The 18,299-nt window shown below is 49.6% G+C and overlaps 1 protein-coding gene across 11 annotated transcripts in view; it reads right to left on the bottom strand.

The window, feature by feature from the left end:
- NTRK3 (neurotrophic receptor tyrosine kinase 3) overlaps window positions 1-18,299 on the bottom strand; it is a 207,439-nt gene that overhangs the window by 89,966 nt on the left and 99,174 nt on the right. For all 11 annotated transcript variants that reach the window (XM_083849724.1, XM_083849720.1, XM_083849728.1 and 8 more), the window contains one exon: window positions 15,433-15,621. In XM_083849724.1, the coding sequence (XP_083705850.1) occupies window positions 15,433-15,621 (189 nt within the window). The remainder of the gene's footprint in view (window positions 1-15,432; window positions 15,622-18,299) is intronic.

Here is an 18,299-nt window from a genome sequence, read left to right on the forward strand (position 1 = left end):
AAATTTTTCACCCAGAGAAAGTGGAGACTTAGAAAATGTCCACATCATAAGGAAAAGAAATGAACGTACAATTGCTCCAGCAGGCTGGAGGCTTTACAGAAACAAATAAAATCTTTCATGGCCTCAGCCTGGTGAAAAGCCAAGCCTGATCCCTCAGGATCTGCTGGGTGTGACCTTTTGGGGATGTCAGGGTGAGACCTTCAGACTGTGTCGGAGCCCAATAGGTCAGCACTTGCCAACGCAGGTGTGTGCAGGGAACACGACACAGCGCTGAATTCCCGTGCTGAGTCCAGGGAAGGTCTCAGTCCTTTCCAGCCCCTTGGGAAGGTCCACCTCTGATACCTGCTCCTGGGAGATATCAATGCTTTTTTCCCTGGTTGTGCAGACCTGGGTTTTGTTGCAGCAGTTCCCGGTGCTGGCACAGGGTATAAGTTATGTGTAGGAGAGGTGGGGCAGCAGAACACCCATGCTAACAATTGCCATCAGGTAACAGCTTACTATTTAAAAAACAATGGTTTGTTTGTTAATCAACGGGTCCATTAACATGGAGCAAATGCCTCTCTAATGGACACCCACAGGATCGCAGGCTGAACTATTTGTGTGCAGCATCTTTTGATTGATTCACCCTAAAGATCATCAAGTAAATGAGAGAGGATGTAATATTTCTCCAGGAAGCATTCCGCAGCGGATACATTGATTGCAACGCTCAGCCAGCTGCCGCGTGCCAGTCTCTTCTTAAAGAGACTTCGTGTTTGATTCGTTGATTAAATATTTCAGAACTGCAAACAAATCAGGGGCATTGATTCGCTTTTGCCAGATGCTTGGTCCATGGAAAGCTGGTATCCTGCCAAGGAGGAGGATGTGAGTGGCCAGTGCCCAGCCTGCTCCCATCTCCCTGCCCTCGAGCTCACGGTACAGGTCTCACGGTCCTTCCCCAGCCAAACAGGTCACTGCCATGCTTCTGCTTCTCTGCCTCCTCCCACCACCACTAAATCCTTGGCCCAAGCCAAGGGAGCCTGCTTGGTGGCATACCAGGAGCACGGAACTGTTGACTCAAGTATTCAACTCTACTTGTATCTTAAGCTGCAAAGTAACGGTCTGTTTTGCCAGCCAAAGCCTCTCTGACTCCTGCTCTGTCACCACAATGAATCTATTTTTAATTGAAAGCCCTGTGATTGCCCAACTGGACAGGAGGAGGTAGGGATGAGAACGAAGCCTATCCCGAGAACTAAGGAAGAAAGTCCAGAACCCACGAAAAAAAGAGCAATGAAATGACCAGTGAGAAATTTGCCACCCCAGCACTCCCAGCTGGCAGAGATGGTCCGCGAGCCGAGAGCTAAGTACTTGCTGCAATTTTAATTTTGCAAAAGCAGGTGTGGTTTTTTGTTGTGTTTTTTTTTTTTTTTCCCCTACAGATCAAACACTGGACTGACACTTCCTTTATGAGCTGCTGCAAAACCACCTTCTTCTGAAAGTGCCCTGCAAAAACACCGCGACGCTGCCAGTTCCTGAGCAAGCCCTGCCACTGCTCGCCCAACCGCAGCCCTGATGGAGCTGTCACAGCCGCCCTGGAGGAGCCCAGAAGGGCCAGGAGAGCCAGGCTGCTGCCACCTCCTCAGAAATGACACGCTTCTTTCGCATGCAAATGAAGCACACAAACAGAGCAGACCCTCCTTTTCCCCTCTGAGCTACTCATAAATGACGGCGGCGAAGGGTCTTGGAGGCAGGCGCGGCACGTGCAGGTGGAACACGGAGGTACAAAGGACCGAGCATCTAATTGGAGGCAAAATGAGAAAGCTAAACACTCACCCGGGTCCCACGGGGAGACACAGCTAACCCTCCCCTCCGGAGATAAGCTCCATCAAGAGAGAGTCCAGCCTGCTGGGATAATGACTCCTTGAGGCATATCAGAGGTGCCAGCATCTATAAATGGGGGCCTTTCTCTGCTGTAGCTTCCATCCTTTCTCCCCTTCAGTACTGGCAGGAGAAAAAAAAAAAAAAAAAAAAGCGCCTGCAGGTCCCATTCAGGCTGAACTACACGTGCCATCGCCGTCTCACAGCCAGGCAACAAGGGAAGGGCTGCAGGTATAAGCTTGGCCGGGGATGCTCAGCTCCTGCCCCCATTTCCTTTCTTTTCAAAGAAAACAAGATTGAGTTTGTATTGACTACTGAGAAAACGAGACAACATTATACAGGACACGACCCTCCACAATCAAATTAGGTCATTGTAACACCATAACCAGCACAGAATACGTAGCTGTGATAGCGCATAGGATCAAGGAGAATGTTTTTATGCAGCAAATATTAAAAGACAAAAGGAAAATGAATCACATCAGGACATCAAGCGAAACCAGAACATAAGTTTGGAGGGGCAGGAACAAGCAGCACGCCTGTCTCAAGGCTTCCCTCACTAAACCTCCCTGTGCACCCTGCTCAGGCTGGGTTGCCACTTCTCAGAGCTTGCCATTAGAAGCACAGCAAGTGCTGGCAAAGAGTTTTGCCACCTCCCGCACAGCTCCCTTGCTTCCCCTCCCCACAGAGCTGACTGTTTCCAAAAGAGCAAAGCCCCTATTCCCAGAGCAGCTTTCCAGCCATGGCCCCCACTGTCAGCAAAACAGCCGGCAGCAACATACCCAAGGTGCTGATTTCAGGAGTGCTGAGATCTGTTTCGATAGGGGACTCAGCGTCCTACATTTGCTTTAGGTCACCACTTCTGCATCTATATATAAATGGCACACAGATCATCAGAAAATAAAAGCTGAAGGCATGGTCCAGCTACACAGACTTTGCCGTCGTGGCTTGGCACCCAGCTCTCCTCCTGCCTCCCACGCCCAGCTCACGTCTCCCAAAATGTGCTGTCCTGAGCTCTCAGTCTCTCGCAGGAAAGCCCTTATCACCCAAACTATCACCAACAGAGGCCAATCCATAAAGCTGCTTCAACAGGGTGGGATAACTGGGCGTGACAGCAGTGGCATTCACTGCTGCTCTAGGACTGAGAAGATCTAGATGTGGGGGGCCTGGGCTCCACACGAGCTGGGAGGTAAGCACAGCCATCCAGGCAGGTCCAAAGCCAGCTCAGCACAACTCTCCCAGCGCCTGCTCCTCCCTGTCGAGTGGAGGAATATGCACTCATTACAGTCATCCTGCTAAGCACGGGAGGGAGGACACAAAGCATCCTAAAACCCGAGATTTACATACCAGTTTGCGGCGGTGGTTTCCCCACCGCGTAACGAGTACATTAACTTCAGCCAGCCTGATTCTCCAGAGATGACGAGATGGAAAAGAATGATCGAAGTAAACTGTGATAGAGTTTTTGATTAAGAAGCTGTTGATCAATAAAAGTTGTCTGCAGGGCACAGAGTGTTAATGAGCTACCATTCCTTCAGCAGAGCAACACCTGAGCCCACACTACCTGCTCAACACAGCCCACAGAGGTCAGCAAGACTTCGCTACGCTTATTCCCCTGGACTGACCATGTGAGAACACGGGCCACGGGGCAGGTAGAGAGACCTCAGGTCTCCCCTGCCCTCCTTGTTGTTAAAAGGGTGACGGTGTAAGAAGGAAACAATACGACTTTAGAGAGAAATTTAGCTCGAAAGAGAGGAACGAAAAAGCTTAACAACCTGATTCAAGGCTTGAAATGCTATGTTTGGGGGGTGGGCGAAAAGAAAGTGAAAAGGCATTCATAACCTTCTCAGACAGCTCCATTAATTCAAAGAGGCCTTCCGGCTCTGCAGCCGTAGCACCAGCACCCAGCACATCTACAGGGAACAGCAGCTCAGGAGCAGGAGGGAGCAGCCAGCCAGGCTACTTGTCCCTGCAAACGGTGATGTGATGCTCAAAATGAGCCACAGCACGGCCCACAATTGCTGTCATGCTATTGTGCCCCCAGCAGTGATGTAGCTGCTAAGAAATATTAGGTGTTAATACTTATTAATGTCTTAAATTAATCCCAAAAGGTTCCAAAGCATTAACGAGTGGACTTCAGAAAGGGTTTCTCATAATAATGCAGCCACCTGTTTAATAGCACACAGCAGCAGGGCTGCACAAGGGTTTCAGAGAGCGGGTGGAAAGAAGAGCTTCAGATTAAAGCTAGAGAAAAGAGACCAGGCTTTCATGGGCAGAGACAGAGAATATCATTATGTCCACCCGAAATCAGCCATATCATTGTAACTAATCATTTTACTCCTCCAGAAATATCCAGCGACCACAAGGAGCTGCTAGGATCCTTGTATTACATTTCTTCCCGAAGTTGTCTCCTCTGACAGCCCAACCCAGCCTGCCTACGAAAGGGATTTGTTTTCCCAGAACTCACTCAGCCTTCCCATCCTTGGAGGGTCTAGGGAGAGTTGGGAAAAAAACATAAACCGACAGACAGGATACTCTTTCCGGAGTGTCCCAAAGGAAACAGAGGGGATGAACACATTAGGATTTCTCCCCCAGTTTCTCAAATTCTCACGGAACTGGGGTTTGCAATTGTCCTCTGCAGAGACCATGTCAAGACAGATCATTAATACTACTTGATGCCGAGAATGTTTAGTATTAAAAAGCATAGCAATTACTTAGTCCAAATCTCTATATTATTCATAAGATCCATATCTCTCATAGATATAATATTTACGCTACTATGGGGAAATGTAATAAATAAGCCAATAAGCACTTCCTTCCTCCAGGTCAAGATGAAAGTCTGTATGCTGGAGAGCGATGCTGTCCTCGGGCAGCAAGGTTTGTATCCCAGGCTCCCCGCTCAGCTTCATCAGCCAGAAATTAAAGCCAAGGTAAAAAAATAACTGTTTTTCTTCCCAGCCCAGCAAAACTCTGACCAAGGAGGCCAGGAGGCAATGCCTAGGTGGAATGAGGTCAGCACAGCTCCTAGGAGGTCTCCAAGGGAAGATCTTTTCAGAATTAGTTGGCAGAGAAAGCAGAAACGTGTTAGGCTGTAGCGTGCCCCCCATGAAAGCGGAAAGAGATTATCTACCTGGAAAGGAGAATGAAAAGTTCAGAATCCACGTTTTGTTGACTTGCTATGTACAGCCCCAAGAACTATTTCGTCCATCTAAACTCCTGCCTGCACTTGGCACCAGCCTGGCTGTGAAAGGACCTCGGGCGGTGTCTCAAACACGCGCCGTGGTCCAGCAGGCTGAACGTGGGCCTGGCTGCTGGCTGTCAGCAACCCAGCGTGACCTTGAGCAAATCAATGTCTTTCTAGCTGCTTTCCCTCGTCCATAAAATGGAGATGAAGATTCTTGGCAGCCCCTTGTTGGGCTGGAAGGAGAAACGCATCTTTTCAGGAAGCAGTGGAAGTGCAGGATGCCGGGTCCCTTCTCTCCTTTAAGAATAGGGGAAAATATACCCCACCTCTCAAATACACCCCACCTCTCAAATACACCCCACCTCCCAAATACTCAGCTCCCTGCTCTGCTCTCAGCGAGGTTCCCCTGACATCTGGGCTCTGCTGGGATCTGGCACGAGAACAGGACGGTCCCATCCCACCTCTGGAATTTGCCCAGGATTTATTTTTAACAGCAGCCCCAATTGTGAATGTCTGTGGTGGGATTCGCATGGTCTCACTGATCTCATGGTCGCTGATCTCTGCCTCTGAGCTAGTCCCACCCTGGCTGCGTGGATAGCTAGTAGCACTGAGAGAGCAGACGGTGCCATCGCCCTCATCCCGAACAAAGTGCTGGACACAGGGCACCGAGCATCCCATCTCCCTCCAACGTAGGAAGGGAGCCTCGGGGAGTCGCCTCAGACGGAGGATCTCATGCTGTCCGGGGGCAAATTTGTTCTAGAGAACGGCACACTAAACACAGCCCGGAATTAGGCTTAAAATGACAATTTCAAAATTGTGGAGCCCTCTGCCAAGCTCTTTATGTCTTTTTGGCTTGTGGATTGCGAGCAATGGGGTGGAGCAGAAGCTGTGGCTGGTCCAAGGGAAGGCTCGGAGAGCGGGCTGCAGCCTTCTGCTGCATCGAGACCTCAGCTATGTTTTGTGGCACGAGGTCCTTTGCTTTGGCACCCACATGGTGGCCATCATTTCCCCCTGCTCGGCATTCCACATCAATTACAGTGCAGAGATGTAAAATGACTGATACTTTTAATACAAAGGCCCTGTCATTTATTTATTAGCTGGCGACAGGCCCCGCAGTCCAGGATGGATGCATTATAAATCAGCTGCATTTCTAACCATTAAAAATTCATCCAATTCATAATGTAGGACGCCAGTAATTTCCTTATTAGTGGTGAGTGTGAAGGATTTTTCTTTCTTCTCCCTTGGTTTTACTTCGCTTCTTTGCGTTCCCAAAGATCTTGCTCATCTGAGGATTAGCTCAGCTTAATCCTACAAAAGGGAGGTGGAAGGCTGGGGGAAGGGAGACCAGGGCTGAAGTCATTTTGTTCCAGTGTTTTCTTCTAATTGCAAATTTGCCATATAAACGTAGGAGACATAGCTGCCTTCTCTCCTAGTCACACTTACAGGAGTCAGAGAGACTGCTCATCCTGAATTTAAGAGATGCTTTTAGGGAAACGAGTAAAATAAATCCCTTTTCTTTGGCAAAGGGGGAAAAGGAGATATAGTGGTAGGACAGCGAAAGTTAATGTTAAAGTTTTTTAAATCTATTAGCGATATAAGAGCAGGTACCAAAATGCTATAAAGTGGTATATTTTTAGAAGATCAAATGTATGTATTATATAACATATATCATATGGAATATATATATAAATAGGTAGGCGTGTTAGCCGTTAGGCTCAGTGCTCCAAATCATTGAGAAAAATAGGTTAGTAGGGCTGAAAGGAAGGTGTGACATTTCTGCAGACGCATGACTGCTCTGGAGAACTGCTGCACCATCAGCACAAACCCAAACTTGGAGCTAACACCAGGAAAAGTCTACGCCCAGCTGCAGAGCATCGCTGGCTGGGTACTGCACCCACTATGGACTATGCTTAGCTGCGGACAGCAGGACAGTCCGAGCGGTGATGTGGTACATACAGGCATCTTCATGCTCTCATTGAGTCTCTCTTTCTGTCTCTTAAACAGATCTGTTCAGATAAGGGCAGGGAGAGAGGGCGTGAAGAGCAGTTTCAAACAGGGTTCAGCATTAGGTAACCCGCAGCCTGGTTAGGAACAAGCGTGCAGGAATGTGAAAATGGATTATGCAATAAACCCTGCCTTAATGGGAGACAAGCCAGGGCATCAGGAGCAATCCTTACACACTGTGAATTCAATGTACTTTTCACCTCAAGACACTCGCACACAAATCTTGCGTCAGCTCCACAAGGCGATGGGTTTGCTGAGTTCTCAGCGTGGTCGGCTCACATCGGTAAACCATGCCGAGTTCAACAAGGCTAGTGCTTTATGCTAAACCACGGCGCACCAGGGATGCTCCAGGTCAGGCCTTCAGGAGCACAGCAGCAGAAGTACCTGGGTGCAAGTGAGAAGAGCACCCACTCGTGCCACCGCTACCTCGATGCAGCATCAGCATCCCCCATGCCACCGGCCCTGCTGGCAGCCATCCCACTCCCCCTGAAACACTCTGCAACCAAGAATGACTATTTCTACATTTTTCTTAAGTGGAGAAGATCTTATCTTGTGGGTCTTCCGGCGGTTTTCAGAATTGAACAAAGTATTTTGATCTGTTTAGCCCAAAATCAGCACTCAAGTTTGTTATTTTTCAACCTCTCCCGATGATTACGCAACTTCCCTGTTGGATCCTGGGCTGTACTTCTTGTCTAATAACTTCAGTGCTGTGTGTGCTGTTGTGCAAGCCTGCCCCAATTCCTAAACATTAGCAGCTATCTTTAATCAGGACTTGTAATTTAACTGGACAATGAACAGAGAATGAGAGCTTTCAATCTTCTAACCAGAAGACATCTCCTGTCTGACCATGATGATTTCCCCATGCACCTCTGAGCTAGATTATAAACCTGAAAACCACTCTGGTTAGGTTAACAAGTCACAATGAGATCCTGCAAATTCTGGGAGCTTCCAGTGCCTTTAGGGGTACCCCACTGCCAGGACCACAGCAAACCACAGACCCTTCCCTCTGGCCCCACGAGCACAGAGGTGCCCCAGCCTCCAGATAACTTTCCCAGCAGCCAAGCATCAGAAGCCACAATAAACCCATTAAAAGCAAGATAAACATTTAACTGATGGCCAAAAGAAATCAGTACCACAAATGTACCAACATGCACATACGAACACGAGCTATTTTAAAGCAACCCACACCATAATTCACACCATCAACGAGCCATTAGGAGAACACTCCTGAAACCTCCTTCGTTACCAGTGGCACCAGCACTGCCTGAGATTGCAGTATCTCAGGTCACGCACCGTGCTTCTCTCTCTCGCCTTTATGGGACGCAGTCCCAGGCACGAGGAGCGGTGGCTGATGAACGGAGCTCCCTTTCCTCTGACAAGGACACCTCTATCAGGTTTAAGAGCACTGCGGGGTCAATGAGAGCACCTGGACATGGAGAAGCATTGATGTCTGAGGACACAGCCATCACGTAGGGAATGAAACCCTCCTTTACCCCCCATCCGCCTGAGTGCTTTTCTCTCGCCCTGCTGCAACACATCTTGACTCATTCCATAGCACGGGTGAAAAGCATGCCTGTGCTGTCAGAGCCTGAAAACCCTCTAGAAACTAGAGATGCAACCGTTTTTGATGGCTTTGGGCCCAGCAGGGGAACAGCCTGGGCATTCAGCAAAACCCACACCTGCCCATGGGTGCAGGGAGGCTGACGTGTGCGTGGGAGCTGAGGGGTGCCACAAGAATAGTAGGAGGGTGCAGGTAGTAACGAGTACTTGAACAAGGGACAGAGGCGATACAGACCATCAGGAGCACGTTTGTACATCCTCCCTGAGGTGATGCACACCTTGGGCAGTTGTGGTCCAGGCTGAGGGACTTTGAGCCTCATCACTTTGGCTGGACAGGAACAGACGACCCATGTGATGTTGGGACAAGGCTGCCAGGCAGCGAGGGCTGTGCTAGAGCTGCTCCAAACCCAGGAGGAGTCAGCTCAGAGCCTCTCCTCACCTCGATTGTTCACTGCTTGACAGCTGATGCAACACAGGCTCCCTTCCAAAACCCACCCCAGGTGGGCTAACCTTGTTTGCTGCCCCTACAGACGGTGGGATTAAAGTGTCCAGAGGAGAAGCCTTCAGGTCAGAGGAGCAAGCAGATGGTTCTGTATCAGAAAACACTGCCCCTGTCCTGCATCACCGCTTGATGTCTGTATCTGGCAGTATTTCCTCCACCAGAACAGCCTCTCTGGTGGCTGGTCAACATCAGCAGCACAAAGCCATGCTCTGCTTGATTTGAGGACTTCTCTTCCTAATGAATCCCCATCACCAGGAAAGTCCCTGCCTGATGTGCCACCACCACCACATCTTTGCGGCCAGCACCACCTCCCTGCACAGGGCTGGAGCCTGTGCAGCCACACTGATTGCGGGTGTTGCTACAAACGTCTTTAAAATTAAAGACATATAAAATGGATATAGCCAGACTTTCCACGACAGCAGGAAAAACTCATTTCTGTAGCATCTTCATGGCAGGAAGGTTGGAGGATTGACTCCTTGAGCATAAGGTTGAAATTCAAAGTGTAAGTGCAATAGGTGGGGTCATCCCTCCACTTCTGCTACAGCAGACTGGGCTTCCAAATTCTGGAAAAAGGGGATATTTCTTCCACTTGCTCTTTCAGAGTTGGATGAAGTGATGCAGAACATAAAATAGCTCCAGGTAAGTAGAAGGAAAAGCAGCTGAGCAGGCTGAAGAGAGTTCAGCAGGCTGGATCGAGTCCCAGTGGTCACACGAATGCCCCTGGTAGGTGTTGCAGCCCGGTGACAGGGTCAAGACGGCAATGCTGGGTGCAGGGCAAGGCCATTTCTGCTCCCAGGGGTGACAGCAGCAGTTGGGTTTTGTTGCTTGTGCTTTTCTTGAGAAGCCTGCAACATCTGCGCTGGAAGCAGCCAGCCAGAGCGTGGAGGGGTTCTTCAGCATCCAAATCTTTTGCAGGATATTCACATCAGCACCTGGGGCTCAGAGCAGTTTCTATCAGGAGCAAACATAAAACAGGAGCAAAGGAAACTTGGAGGCAGAAGGTCTTTGCGTGGACCTCCAACGCATCCACCTGCCAGTAGCTGAACACTGAATTCAGGGCTTTTCCTCAGACCTGAGCCAGAAAGCCAGGCTTTGTTAGTCCAAATGAGGAGACACAGAGCTGAGTAGCAGAACACACACAAATGAGTTTAAAACTGCTCAGATTAAATTCCCCAGAAGTATCTCAGGCAGTTGGATGACGAAGGACAAGGCCATAAGGCAGCAAGGAACCCCAGTGCAGAAGAGTCTCAAACTCCGCTGGGTCCTGCTGGAGAAGAGCCTGGGGCTTCTGAGTTAGAGGACAGAAAAGGAAAAGAGAAGTTTGGAGAAAGAGCAGAGGCGTGTAAGGAGGCACCGAGGCCTGTACTTGGGCCCCAGGCTGGGCACGGGGCAGCAGAGCGCTACTGTCACTCCACACTCGGCTCCACATTTATATTTCATGAGAATAATATTTGACAAATCCCTTTATTCCTAGGGGTAGAAAAAAATCCATTTTCCACTACCAGTAGTTTAGGTTTTCTTTTTTAGAGAAAAGAAACAGAATATGGCTTAATTTTGTTGTTTTTAATGAAAATGGGAACATGAACTGACCAAAAATAGAAATGCTGCAGACTTTCCAGCTTCTCATGCCCAGGATGAATAAAAACACACTAGGCGAACAAAAAGAATTAACCGTGGCAAGATAAATGCCACGGTTGTAAATGTCCTTCCCATTTTGTTTCCAAGTCCTATTAGAAGCAGAGGTAAGGAAATCCATTTGTTTAAAAAATATGATTTTTGAAATGACCACAATGTTCCTTTTAAACTGCATTGAAAATACAAGATAAAGACAGGGTACTGAGTGAAAGAGTGCTGATGGCGCTTTTATTGTGTGATTTGCCTTGTTTTTTCTGAAGTACTTCTTTTTAGCCGATTACCATGTATTTACAGTTGGTGTAATTATATCTAATTACTTAATTAGCATGAATACATGTAATTACTAACTTCAAATATGTAATTATGTCAGGGCAGCCTGTAATAAATGAGGTTGAAAAAAACCCTCATTAGGACGCTACGGAAGGACGGCTGCTCCACCCGCGTGGAGGATGTGTCGCGGTCCCGAGACCACTCCAGGAGGAAACTCAGCCCTGCAGGAGGAGAGCACGGGCAGCATCTGCCAACGACCCCTACCCAAAACCAAGCCCCTTGCACCAGGAGCAGAGCTTCTCAGCACCAGTGGGAGCTGAGCATCATCCCTGCAAGGCAGAAAGGGATCTGGAAATGTTCTGCCACCCAGGTTTGTTTCCTCCACTGAGCTTTGGATTTTTTTTCACTGCTGCGTGACGTCCTCGAGGAGACCTGGTTTGTCTGGTGAGAAAAACCAGGGAGCAGAACAGCTCAACTGTGCCATGGCATTCGGGTACAGCTTCAGAGAGCAGATCCAGGAACAAATCTGCATCTGATGCACTGTGCTGGTAAATAATTACTACTGTTAAAGTAAAACAAGCCTCCCAAATGTTTCTTCAGAAACATTACCAGTCTTTCACCACAAAGATCTCCAGCTACTCATAATTACCCATTTTGCGAATTCAAATCCTGAACATCAGGAGACGGAGCTAAGCTAAACAGCCCCTGCTTACTGCCAAGAAGCACATGGGATGACGACGGTGTCCTACCTACAGCTTGAAGGCCACCGATGAACTTATTTCAGGCTGATGCTCCCTTCATTTTTTCCACTGACCAGGAGTTATTTGTTGTACTGAGCTGATATCTCCTGCCCACAAGGACCAATAGATGTTTTCTGGATACAAATGTGGGTAGACTGGATCTTATTTGGCATTACCCAAACCCCCGACCTCGGGATAGTGTAGAACCACACAGCTCCATCCCCACGTCAGATGTTGTGTCCACAGTGCTTGTTCTACAACAAGCCATGTTCTTCTCCTCTCATCTGTTTATTTCCAAATGTAGAGAGGTGCAAACTCATCACAACCTGTCGCTTTTCCTGCTGGCATCTGCCAAGCAGACGTGCCACTTGGTTGTTCTTCCACGTGCCAAAGAACAGGAGGAAAAGTCTATTTTAGGTTATTCTTCTGCGATTGCTTTGTGGTTGTTCTGTTCTCGTTGTCACTCCTCATTGCCTGACTTTCCAGGTGGCACTGAGGATGGCTGAAATGAGGACTGGCTGCGAACCCTAGTGCTGCCCAGAATGCCTTGGAGTTAATGTGTAAAGATAGGGGAGCATCTTCGCAAAGAGTTGATGTTTTGTCATGAGAAAATGGGGTGGTGCAGCTTCTTCCATGGCTCAGCCTGGAGGGGAGGAGGATGCTGAGCTCAGCTCTTCCCTCCTGCTCCTCTAAATCAGAAAGACACAAATTTGTGCGGATCCCAGGAAGAGAGAGGTGGCTCCTGCACCCTTCATCCCATGGATGGGAGGACAGCAGCTCCTTCTCTCCTGGAGGACACGGTAGCTGGAGGAGAGCCCACGGGACAGCCTCGCGCAGCGGGAGCAAGAGGGGCTGCAGCTCCGCGGGCAGGGAGCTGCTCGCCATATTTCAGCTGCAATTCCATTATGCAGAGCTAAGTGGCTGGGAATAAACATCCGTCATCCCTGCGTGATAAGCGATGTTTGCTAGTATAGAGGGTGACAGAAATCTATATCACATCAATGTACTATTAATACTGCATTAAGCATATAGAGTTCGCTCTCCTCATTGCAGTGCGGTAATGGGTATCGGCATGTCCTCCACCCAGACAACATCCAAGAGCACAGGGACACTTGCAGGAGGAAGGAAGGAGAAAAGCTGAGCGATGGAAGGAGAAATCACTTGCTGATGATGTTTTTCTCTATTGTCACTTTTGCACGAAGTAGAGGCTGGGTGCCACGGAGCTCCTTCGCTTGAGGACGCTGCAGCCTTGCAGATGGGCTGAGGCTCGGCAGGTGACAGGAGGGAGGTGACTCCTTGCATCAGTTTGGGCTCAGCTGGGCATCAAAGCCCTCCCTGGGCCAGAGGAGTTCTCCTCTCTCCAAGTGGTGGCAGAAATGAAGAAATGTTTGTGTCCAAGTTCTGCACGGGGGGAAGAAAAACCCTCCAGCGAGAAAACCATGGGGAGAATGGGAGCAACAAATACTCTCCAGCTCAGGTTTAAGTTGAGCAGAATACATCAGATCAAACAAAACCCTTACAGCTAAAGCTCCCCAAAGCACGCTTAATTTAAAAGGTGAATTATGAAACTTTCCAGCCTCAAGCAAAGCCACCAGTGAAGTCAGAAGTTTTGTCCAAGTGAAGTCTTGGGGACTAAAACACAACACACACCAAATTCAACTCTGCCTGAGGTCTCCAAGCCTGTTTTTTTGCCTTGTGAATGGCAAGAAATTCCAAAAAACACAAGAGTTTCCAGCCTGCCAGCATCCAGCTGTGATCTGCCTCTTGTTAGCACCCAAATGTAGCACCTGGGTGGGGAATTTGGCTCCATCAGTGCTGCCTCACAGCCCCAGGGAAGCTGGAATACAGAAGCGAGCTATTTGTCGTGGATTTCCAGGGTGCGCACAGTTATTGTTATCGCTGCATTTTCCCCCTGTGGCACCTTCCACAGGAGAAAAGGCTCCAGGTGCCCCTCAAGGCACACTTTGAGATCTACAGATCCTAATCAAACAGCCCTGTAAAACTCCAAGGCCAAATCCTGCTGCAAGCAGCTTCCCTTGCAACCCATCCCAATCTGACAAGCCCCACAGGACAAATGCTCAGGGCAAAACTCAGTCCTCTGGGTTTTAAGCATGGCTGCTGCACCCTTGTAACAGCGCTCACATACTGAAATGGTTGCACAGAAAGAGATCTGAGAGAGAGCACAGAAAGAGAAGAAAAAAACATGGGGGGAACCCCTCCCCTCCCCCCAAGCAATCAGGGTTTGTAAATCATTTTGAGACGAGGTGCTATAAGCAATATATAATATATAATTAACGGCACAGCAAAACCGCGCTACCTTCAGCTTCTCCGCTCCTGCCTAATCAGCGCCCTCCTCCCCCTTCTCGGCAAACAGACCAAATTTAGTGCATTAACATGAAAATCAGAGGGAAAGCCAGGCGCGTTAACTGGATACACCCCTTCGCTCTGGTGATGGTAGAGCTGTGATAACGGCTCGGGAGCAGCTCACGGCGCCCAAGGGGTCTGCCCCAGGGGCCCCCCCAGGGAGCAGAAAGCTGCGGGTCTCTCTCCTCCGGCAGGAGGAGTGATGCCAGCAGAGGGCTTTATGCTGGCTGAGTTCCTGCAGGTTGGGAGTTCGGCCTCCTCCCAGCTTCCAGAGGCTGAGTTATGCTTCCTGCGCTCATGAGTCAGCAAAGGGAAGAGAGCAGGAGGCGACTTCGGTGCGGCACTCCTTGCTGCTGGGCTGGGCCATGGGAAATGGGACAAGTTTGAGTTTTCCTTCCTTTTTTTTTTTTTTTTTTGCAAGCTTTTATTTATTTGTTATTAGATCCGGTTCTGCCTGGAACCGAGAAACGCCAAAGGGATGAGCAATAACAAGGGAGGAACATCGTCTGGACCTCCTGCATTGCTCAGCTTGCATCTCAGAGCTGGTAAAGAGCAGAGGAAAACTGAGCTGCCAGCTGTGAGCTGCGTGTCGGGGGGGGCTGCACCTCCCAGCCCACATGAGAAGCAGTGGGGAACTCCCAGAAAAACATCCTTTTACCCATCGCTTTTCTTTCACACTCAGAATTTAGGAGCACAAAACGGAGGACCACTTTACCACCACCTGCTATCCTAATGAGCCGAGCTCACAACCCAGATTTACACCGAGAAGCTGCGAAAGCTTTAGAGAAGCCCATGAAAACAAGACAGACAGCATCTAAGCCTACTGTTCTCCACGCATCTGCCCCATCTACGGCCACGTGTCCTGAGCTCGTCCTCGGCCCAGCGGGGAGCCAAGGAGGCAGCCCGGTGGCTGGGAAGCTGCTGGAGGAGGAAGGGGAGGCAGGTCCTTTTCCCCGGCCAGGCAGCGGGTCACCTCCGTCCCCGCAGCTCCTGCTCGTGCCTCGGACCCAACAAGGCAGAGCCCGGCTTCAAATGGCGTTTTTCAGGCAAAGGGGGGAAGGTGACTGGTGGGTGGCGGAGGGAGGGTGAAGGGAGGTGAAGGTGAGGGTGGAAAGTCTCCTTGGGAAGAACCTACATGTATGTTGTGATTTCTGAGACCTGAGATTCGCTTTGGTTTCTGGACCATACCAAGACCCATTCTCCTCAAAAAAAAAATCCTTCTCTCCTTCCTCATCCTCTTAGCCTCTTCCTCCTCGCCCTCCTTCCCCCGTCCCCCCACCCTTCCCCTGGTCTTTGCGTGGGCTCCAGCCGGTTCGGGCACTCACACGTGTCTGGCTTGTGGCAGTTGTGACCTTGTCGGAAGTACTGGGGGTTCTCGATGACAGGAATGCGGGTCATGCCAATCACCACCGTGTCCGGGCCAGCGTCCAGGGACGAGGGCGTCGTGATGCCGTGGTTGATGTGGTGTAGGGGACTGGCCGAATCCTCCTCGCCGCTGATCACTGCCACGGGACCTGCGAACACGAGACACATCCATCAGGCACGGCAGGGGAAAGGAGACCTAAAAGCCAGATTGTCACCAGCCTGCCCCTACCATCCCTGGCCCCATCTCCAGGGCCAGTTTCTCCGGACATCTCGCAGGGAAGACACCTCAAGTTTTCCCTGATGATTGCAGGGTACAAGATTGAGCAGACCCTGCTCGGCTCACACTGTGTTCACGTCCCTCCTGCCACAAAAGGCAACATCTCCCCTCTCCCTTCCCAGCCCTGAAAGGCTGAGCACCAACAGACAGGCTAGGAAACAGTGAGCCAAAATACTCAGACCGCTGAGATGGGAGTAGCAGGAGTCTCCCAACCCTCCCCAGCCTCTGCCACCCATTCATGGCTCTCACCAGCACAAGAGAACAGAGGAAGGTTCCCATCCGAGGAGCCCTGTGCTGTGCTGGACCCCATCTTGAGGGCCACAGGCTCCAAGACTAGCAGAGAGGAGATCCGCCAGCACGATGTGGAGAAAGCAGAGCCAGAGCTGCACCCCAGCTCCCAGCACCCCAGCCAAATGCTGCCCTCCCAGGCTGGTCTGCATGCCTCCCCCAAGCCACATAGCACCCAATTCCACATCCTCATCTCCCTCTTCATAGCAGGTCCTAAAACAGCAGTAGGCCCAAATACACCCAGAACAACCTCCCTCCCAAAATGGCCGAAGCAGAGACTGCTCCAGCCCCGCCAGCCTTCCAACCCAGCCATGGCTCCTCACACCTAAGTGCCTGCACCCAAGAGCATCACTGCTCTAGCCAAGGGCAGACTTGTTCCCAAAGGTAAAATCCAGTCATGAAGGAAAGAACTTCCATAACTGAGAGCCAGTGCCTGCCTCTCAGACAGACCTATTTCACAATATTCAGCTATTCCTGAATTTTAGGTATAAGCTTTGTTTTATTTTTAGGCCTTCTAATTTTGCAATCAGCTGCCAAGGCTGGAAACCTCAGGGGAAAACAGCCCTTAATATATTATTCCCAAATTCCATCTATTCTCACACATCCCAGGGGCCTGACCTGCCAGCCCACAGCAGCTCCACACAAACACCTCCATCACAAGATGAAACCCTTTAATTCCCGCTGCATCTATTGGTGCTACATAAACATGGAATCCCAAGGAGAGGGCACTAAAAAGACTGCCCTGCAACCTGACATATATTAAAAGGGGTTAAAAACACTCAGCTAGAGATGTTCCTTTTCTCTTGCCTGGAAGCTGCTGAGGACTACCAGCAGGTCGAGCAAAGGTGCTGCATTGAGGCTTCAGGCCTATTCAGGCCTTTTACCTAAGTTCCATAGAAAACGTCTCTCTCCCATCAGCAATCTATTTCTAATTACACAATTACTTTATTATGCACCACTAGCAACAAAGAGGGGAGTCTTCAAGCCATTTTCCTCTCCGGAGTCTCTGGGAGGACAGGGTGAATACTGGCTCCGCGCAATCATTCTGCCTGCATTAATCTAGTCTAAAGGCTGCTCGTTTTTGAGGCATCAAGTATTGTTTGGTCTTCCAAGTGGGATATAATAAAGTTATTGTGTAATTAGCAGAGTCCTGGCAGCTGTGACAGGTGTTTCAGTCGCAAGGAAAAAAAAGTCTCTCCCTTTATTTGTGAATTCCTTCTGGCAGGTTCTTGGTTTTTTTTTAGGTTAGGCCCTGGGCCAACGTGACTTCCAGCTTGTGAGACACAAAGACAAAACTCGGCTCTTGCCACAAGATGCCTCTGGTGGGACTACATACACTGTATTTCTCCAAGCACACAAAGCAAACAGGCAACAACTGCGGTTTGGAGGAGTTCTGTTCTCAGTGTTGTCAATTCTTTGCGTGCAGACCCAAAGGACTGGTTCTGCACGGTGCGTGCGTCTCCTTGGCCCTGCTCTGCGCCACCGGCTAGGCTGTGCTGGGAAGGGGCCACCTCTGCTTTTTGAGGTGCACTTCCCAAAAACAATTCATAAAAATATCAGCTGGGTATAGACTGGTGTCACTGACCTGAGAAGAGACCATAAAGACCACTAGAAAAACACAGATGGCGGAAGCATCCCCCTGGTACGTGCGGGTTAGAAGGACATGGCTATGTCCAAAGGAGTAGGGCATGATGACCAAGGTACTTGTTAAATTAAGCATCGCCAGCAGCTACTATTACCTCATGTTCATATGGCAACTTTCATGCCAATAAACAGATCCAGTCTGATCCTCTTTACACTCTGCAGGTGTTTTTGCTTGGTTTGGTTTGTTTTTTTTCTCCCAGCAGCTCAGTTCTTCAGAGAAGGCTTTCTACGTGTTTTATCCCTAGTTTCACACCCCGTATTTGCATTCCCAGTCTCTAGCAAACACCAGGTACTCTGAAGTAACTCAGCCAAAATCAGTGCTGCACAGCTTGGACATCTACAAGACCTATCAACCCTCAAAAGCCTCAGAGACAAACTCTAATGCTCCACGACCCTCTCAGCCTGCAGAAGGGGAAAAACAAGCAGTTGCAGTCAGGACACCACAGGGCTATTACACCACACATATTATGCCCTTGCAATAATCTGTGGAGGTCTTGGAAGAAAAAATCCTGTGAGTCCTAAGGATCATACCATGATGGACGCAATGCACCAGATTTCAAGATTTCAGAAACACGTCTGATCACAGTAGGCATGGAGCTGGCACAAACCATTTGGGCA

This window comes from Anser anser (genome assembly GCF_964211835.1).
Source record: "Anser anser genome assembly, chromosome: 10".
In the NCBI taxonomy this organism is placed as follows: domain Eukaryota; kingdom Metazoa; phylum Chordata; class Aves; order Anseriformes; family Anatidae; genus Anser; species Anser anser.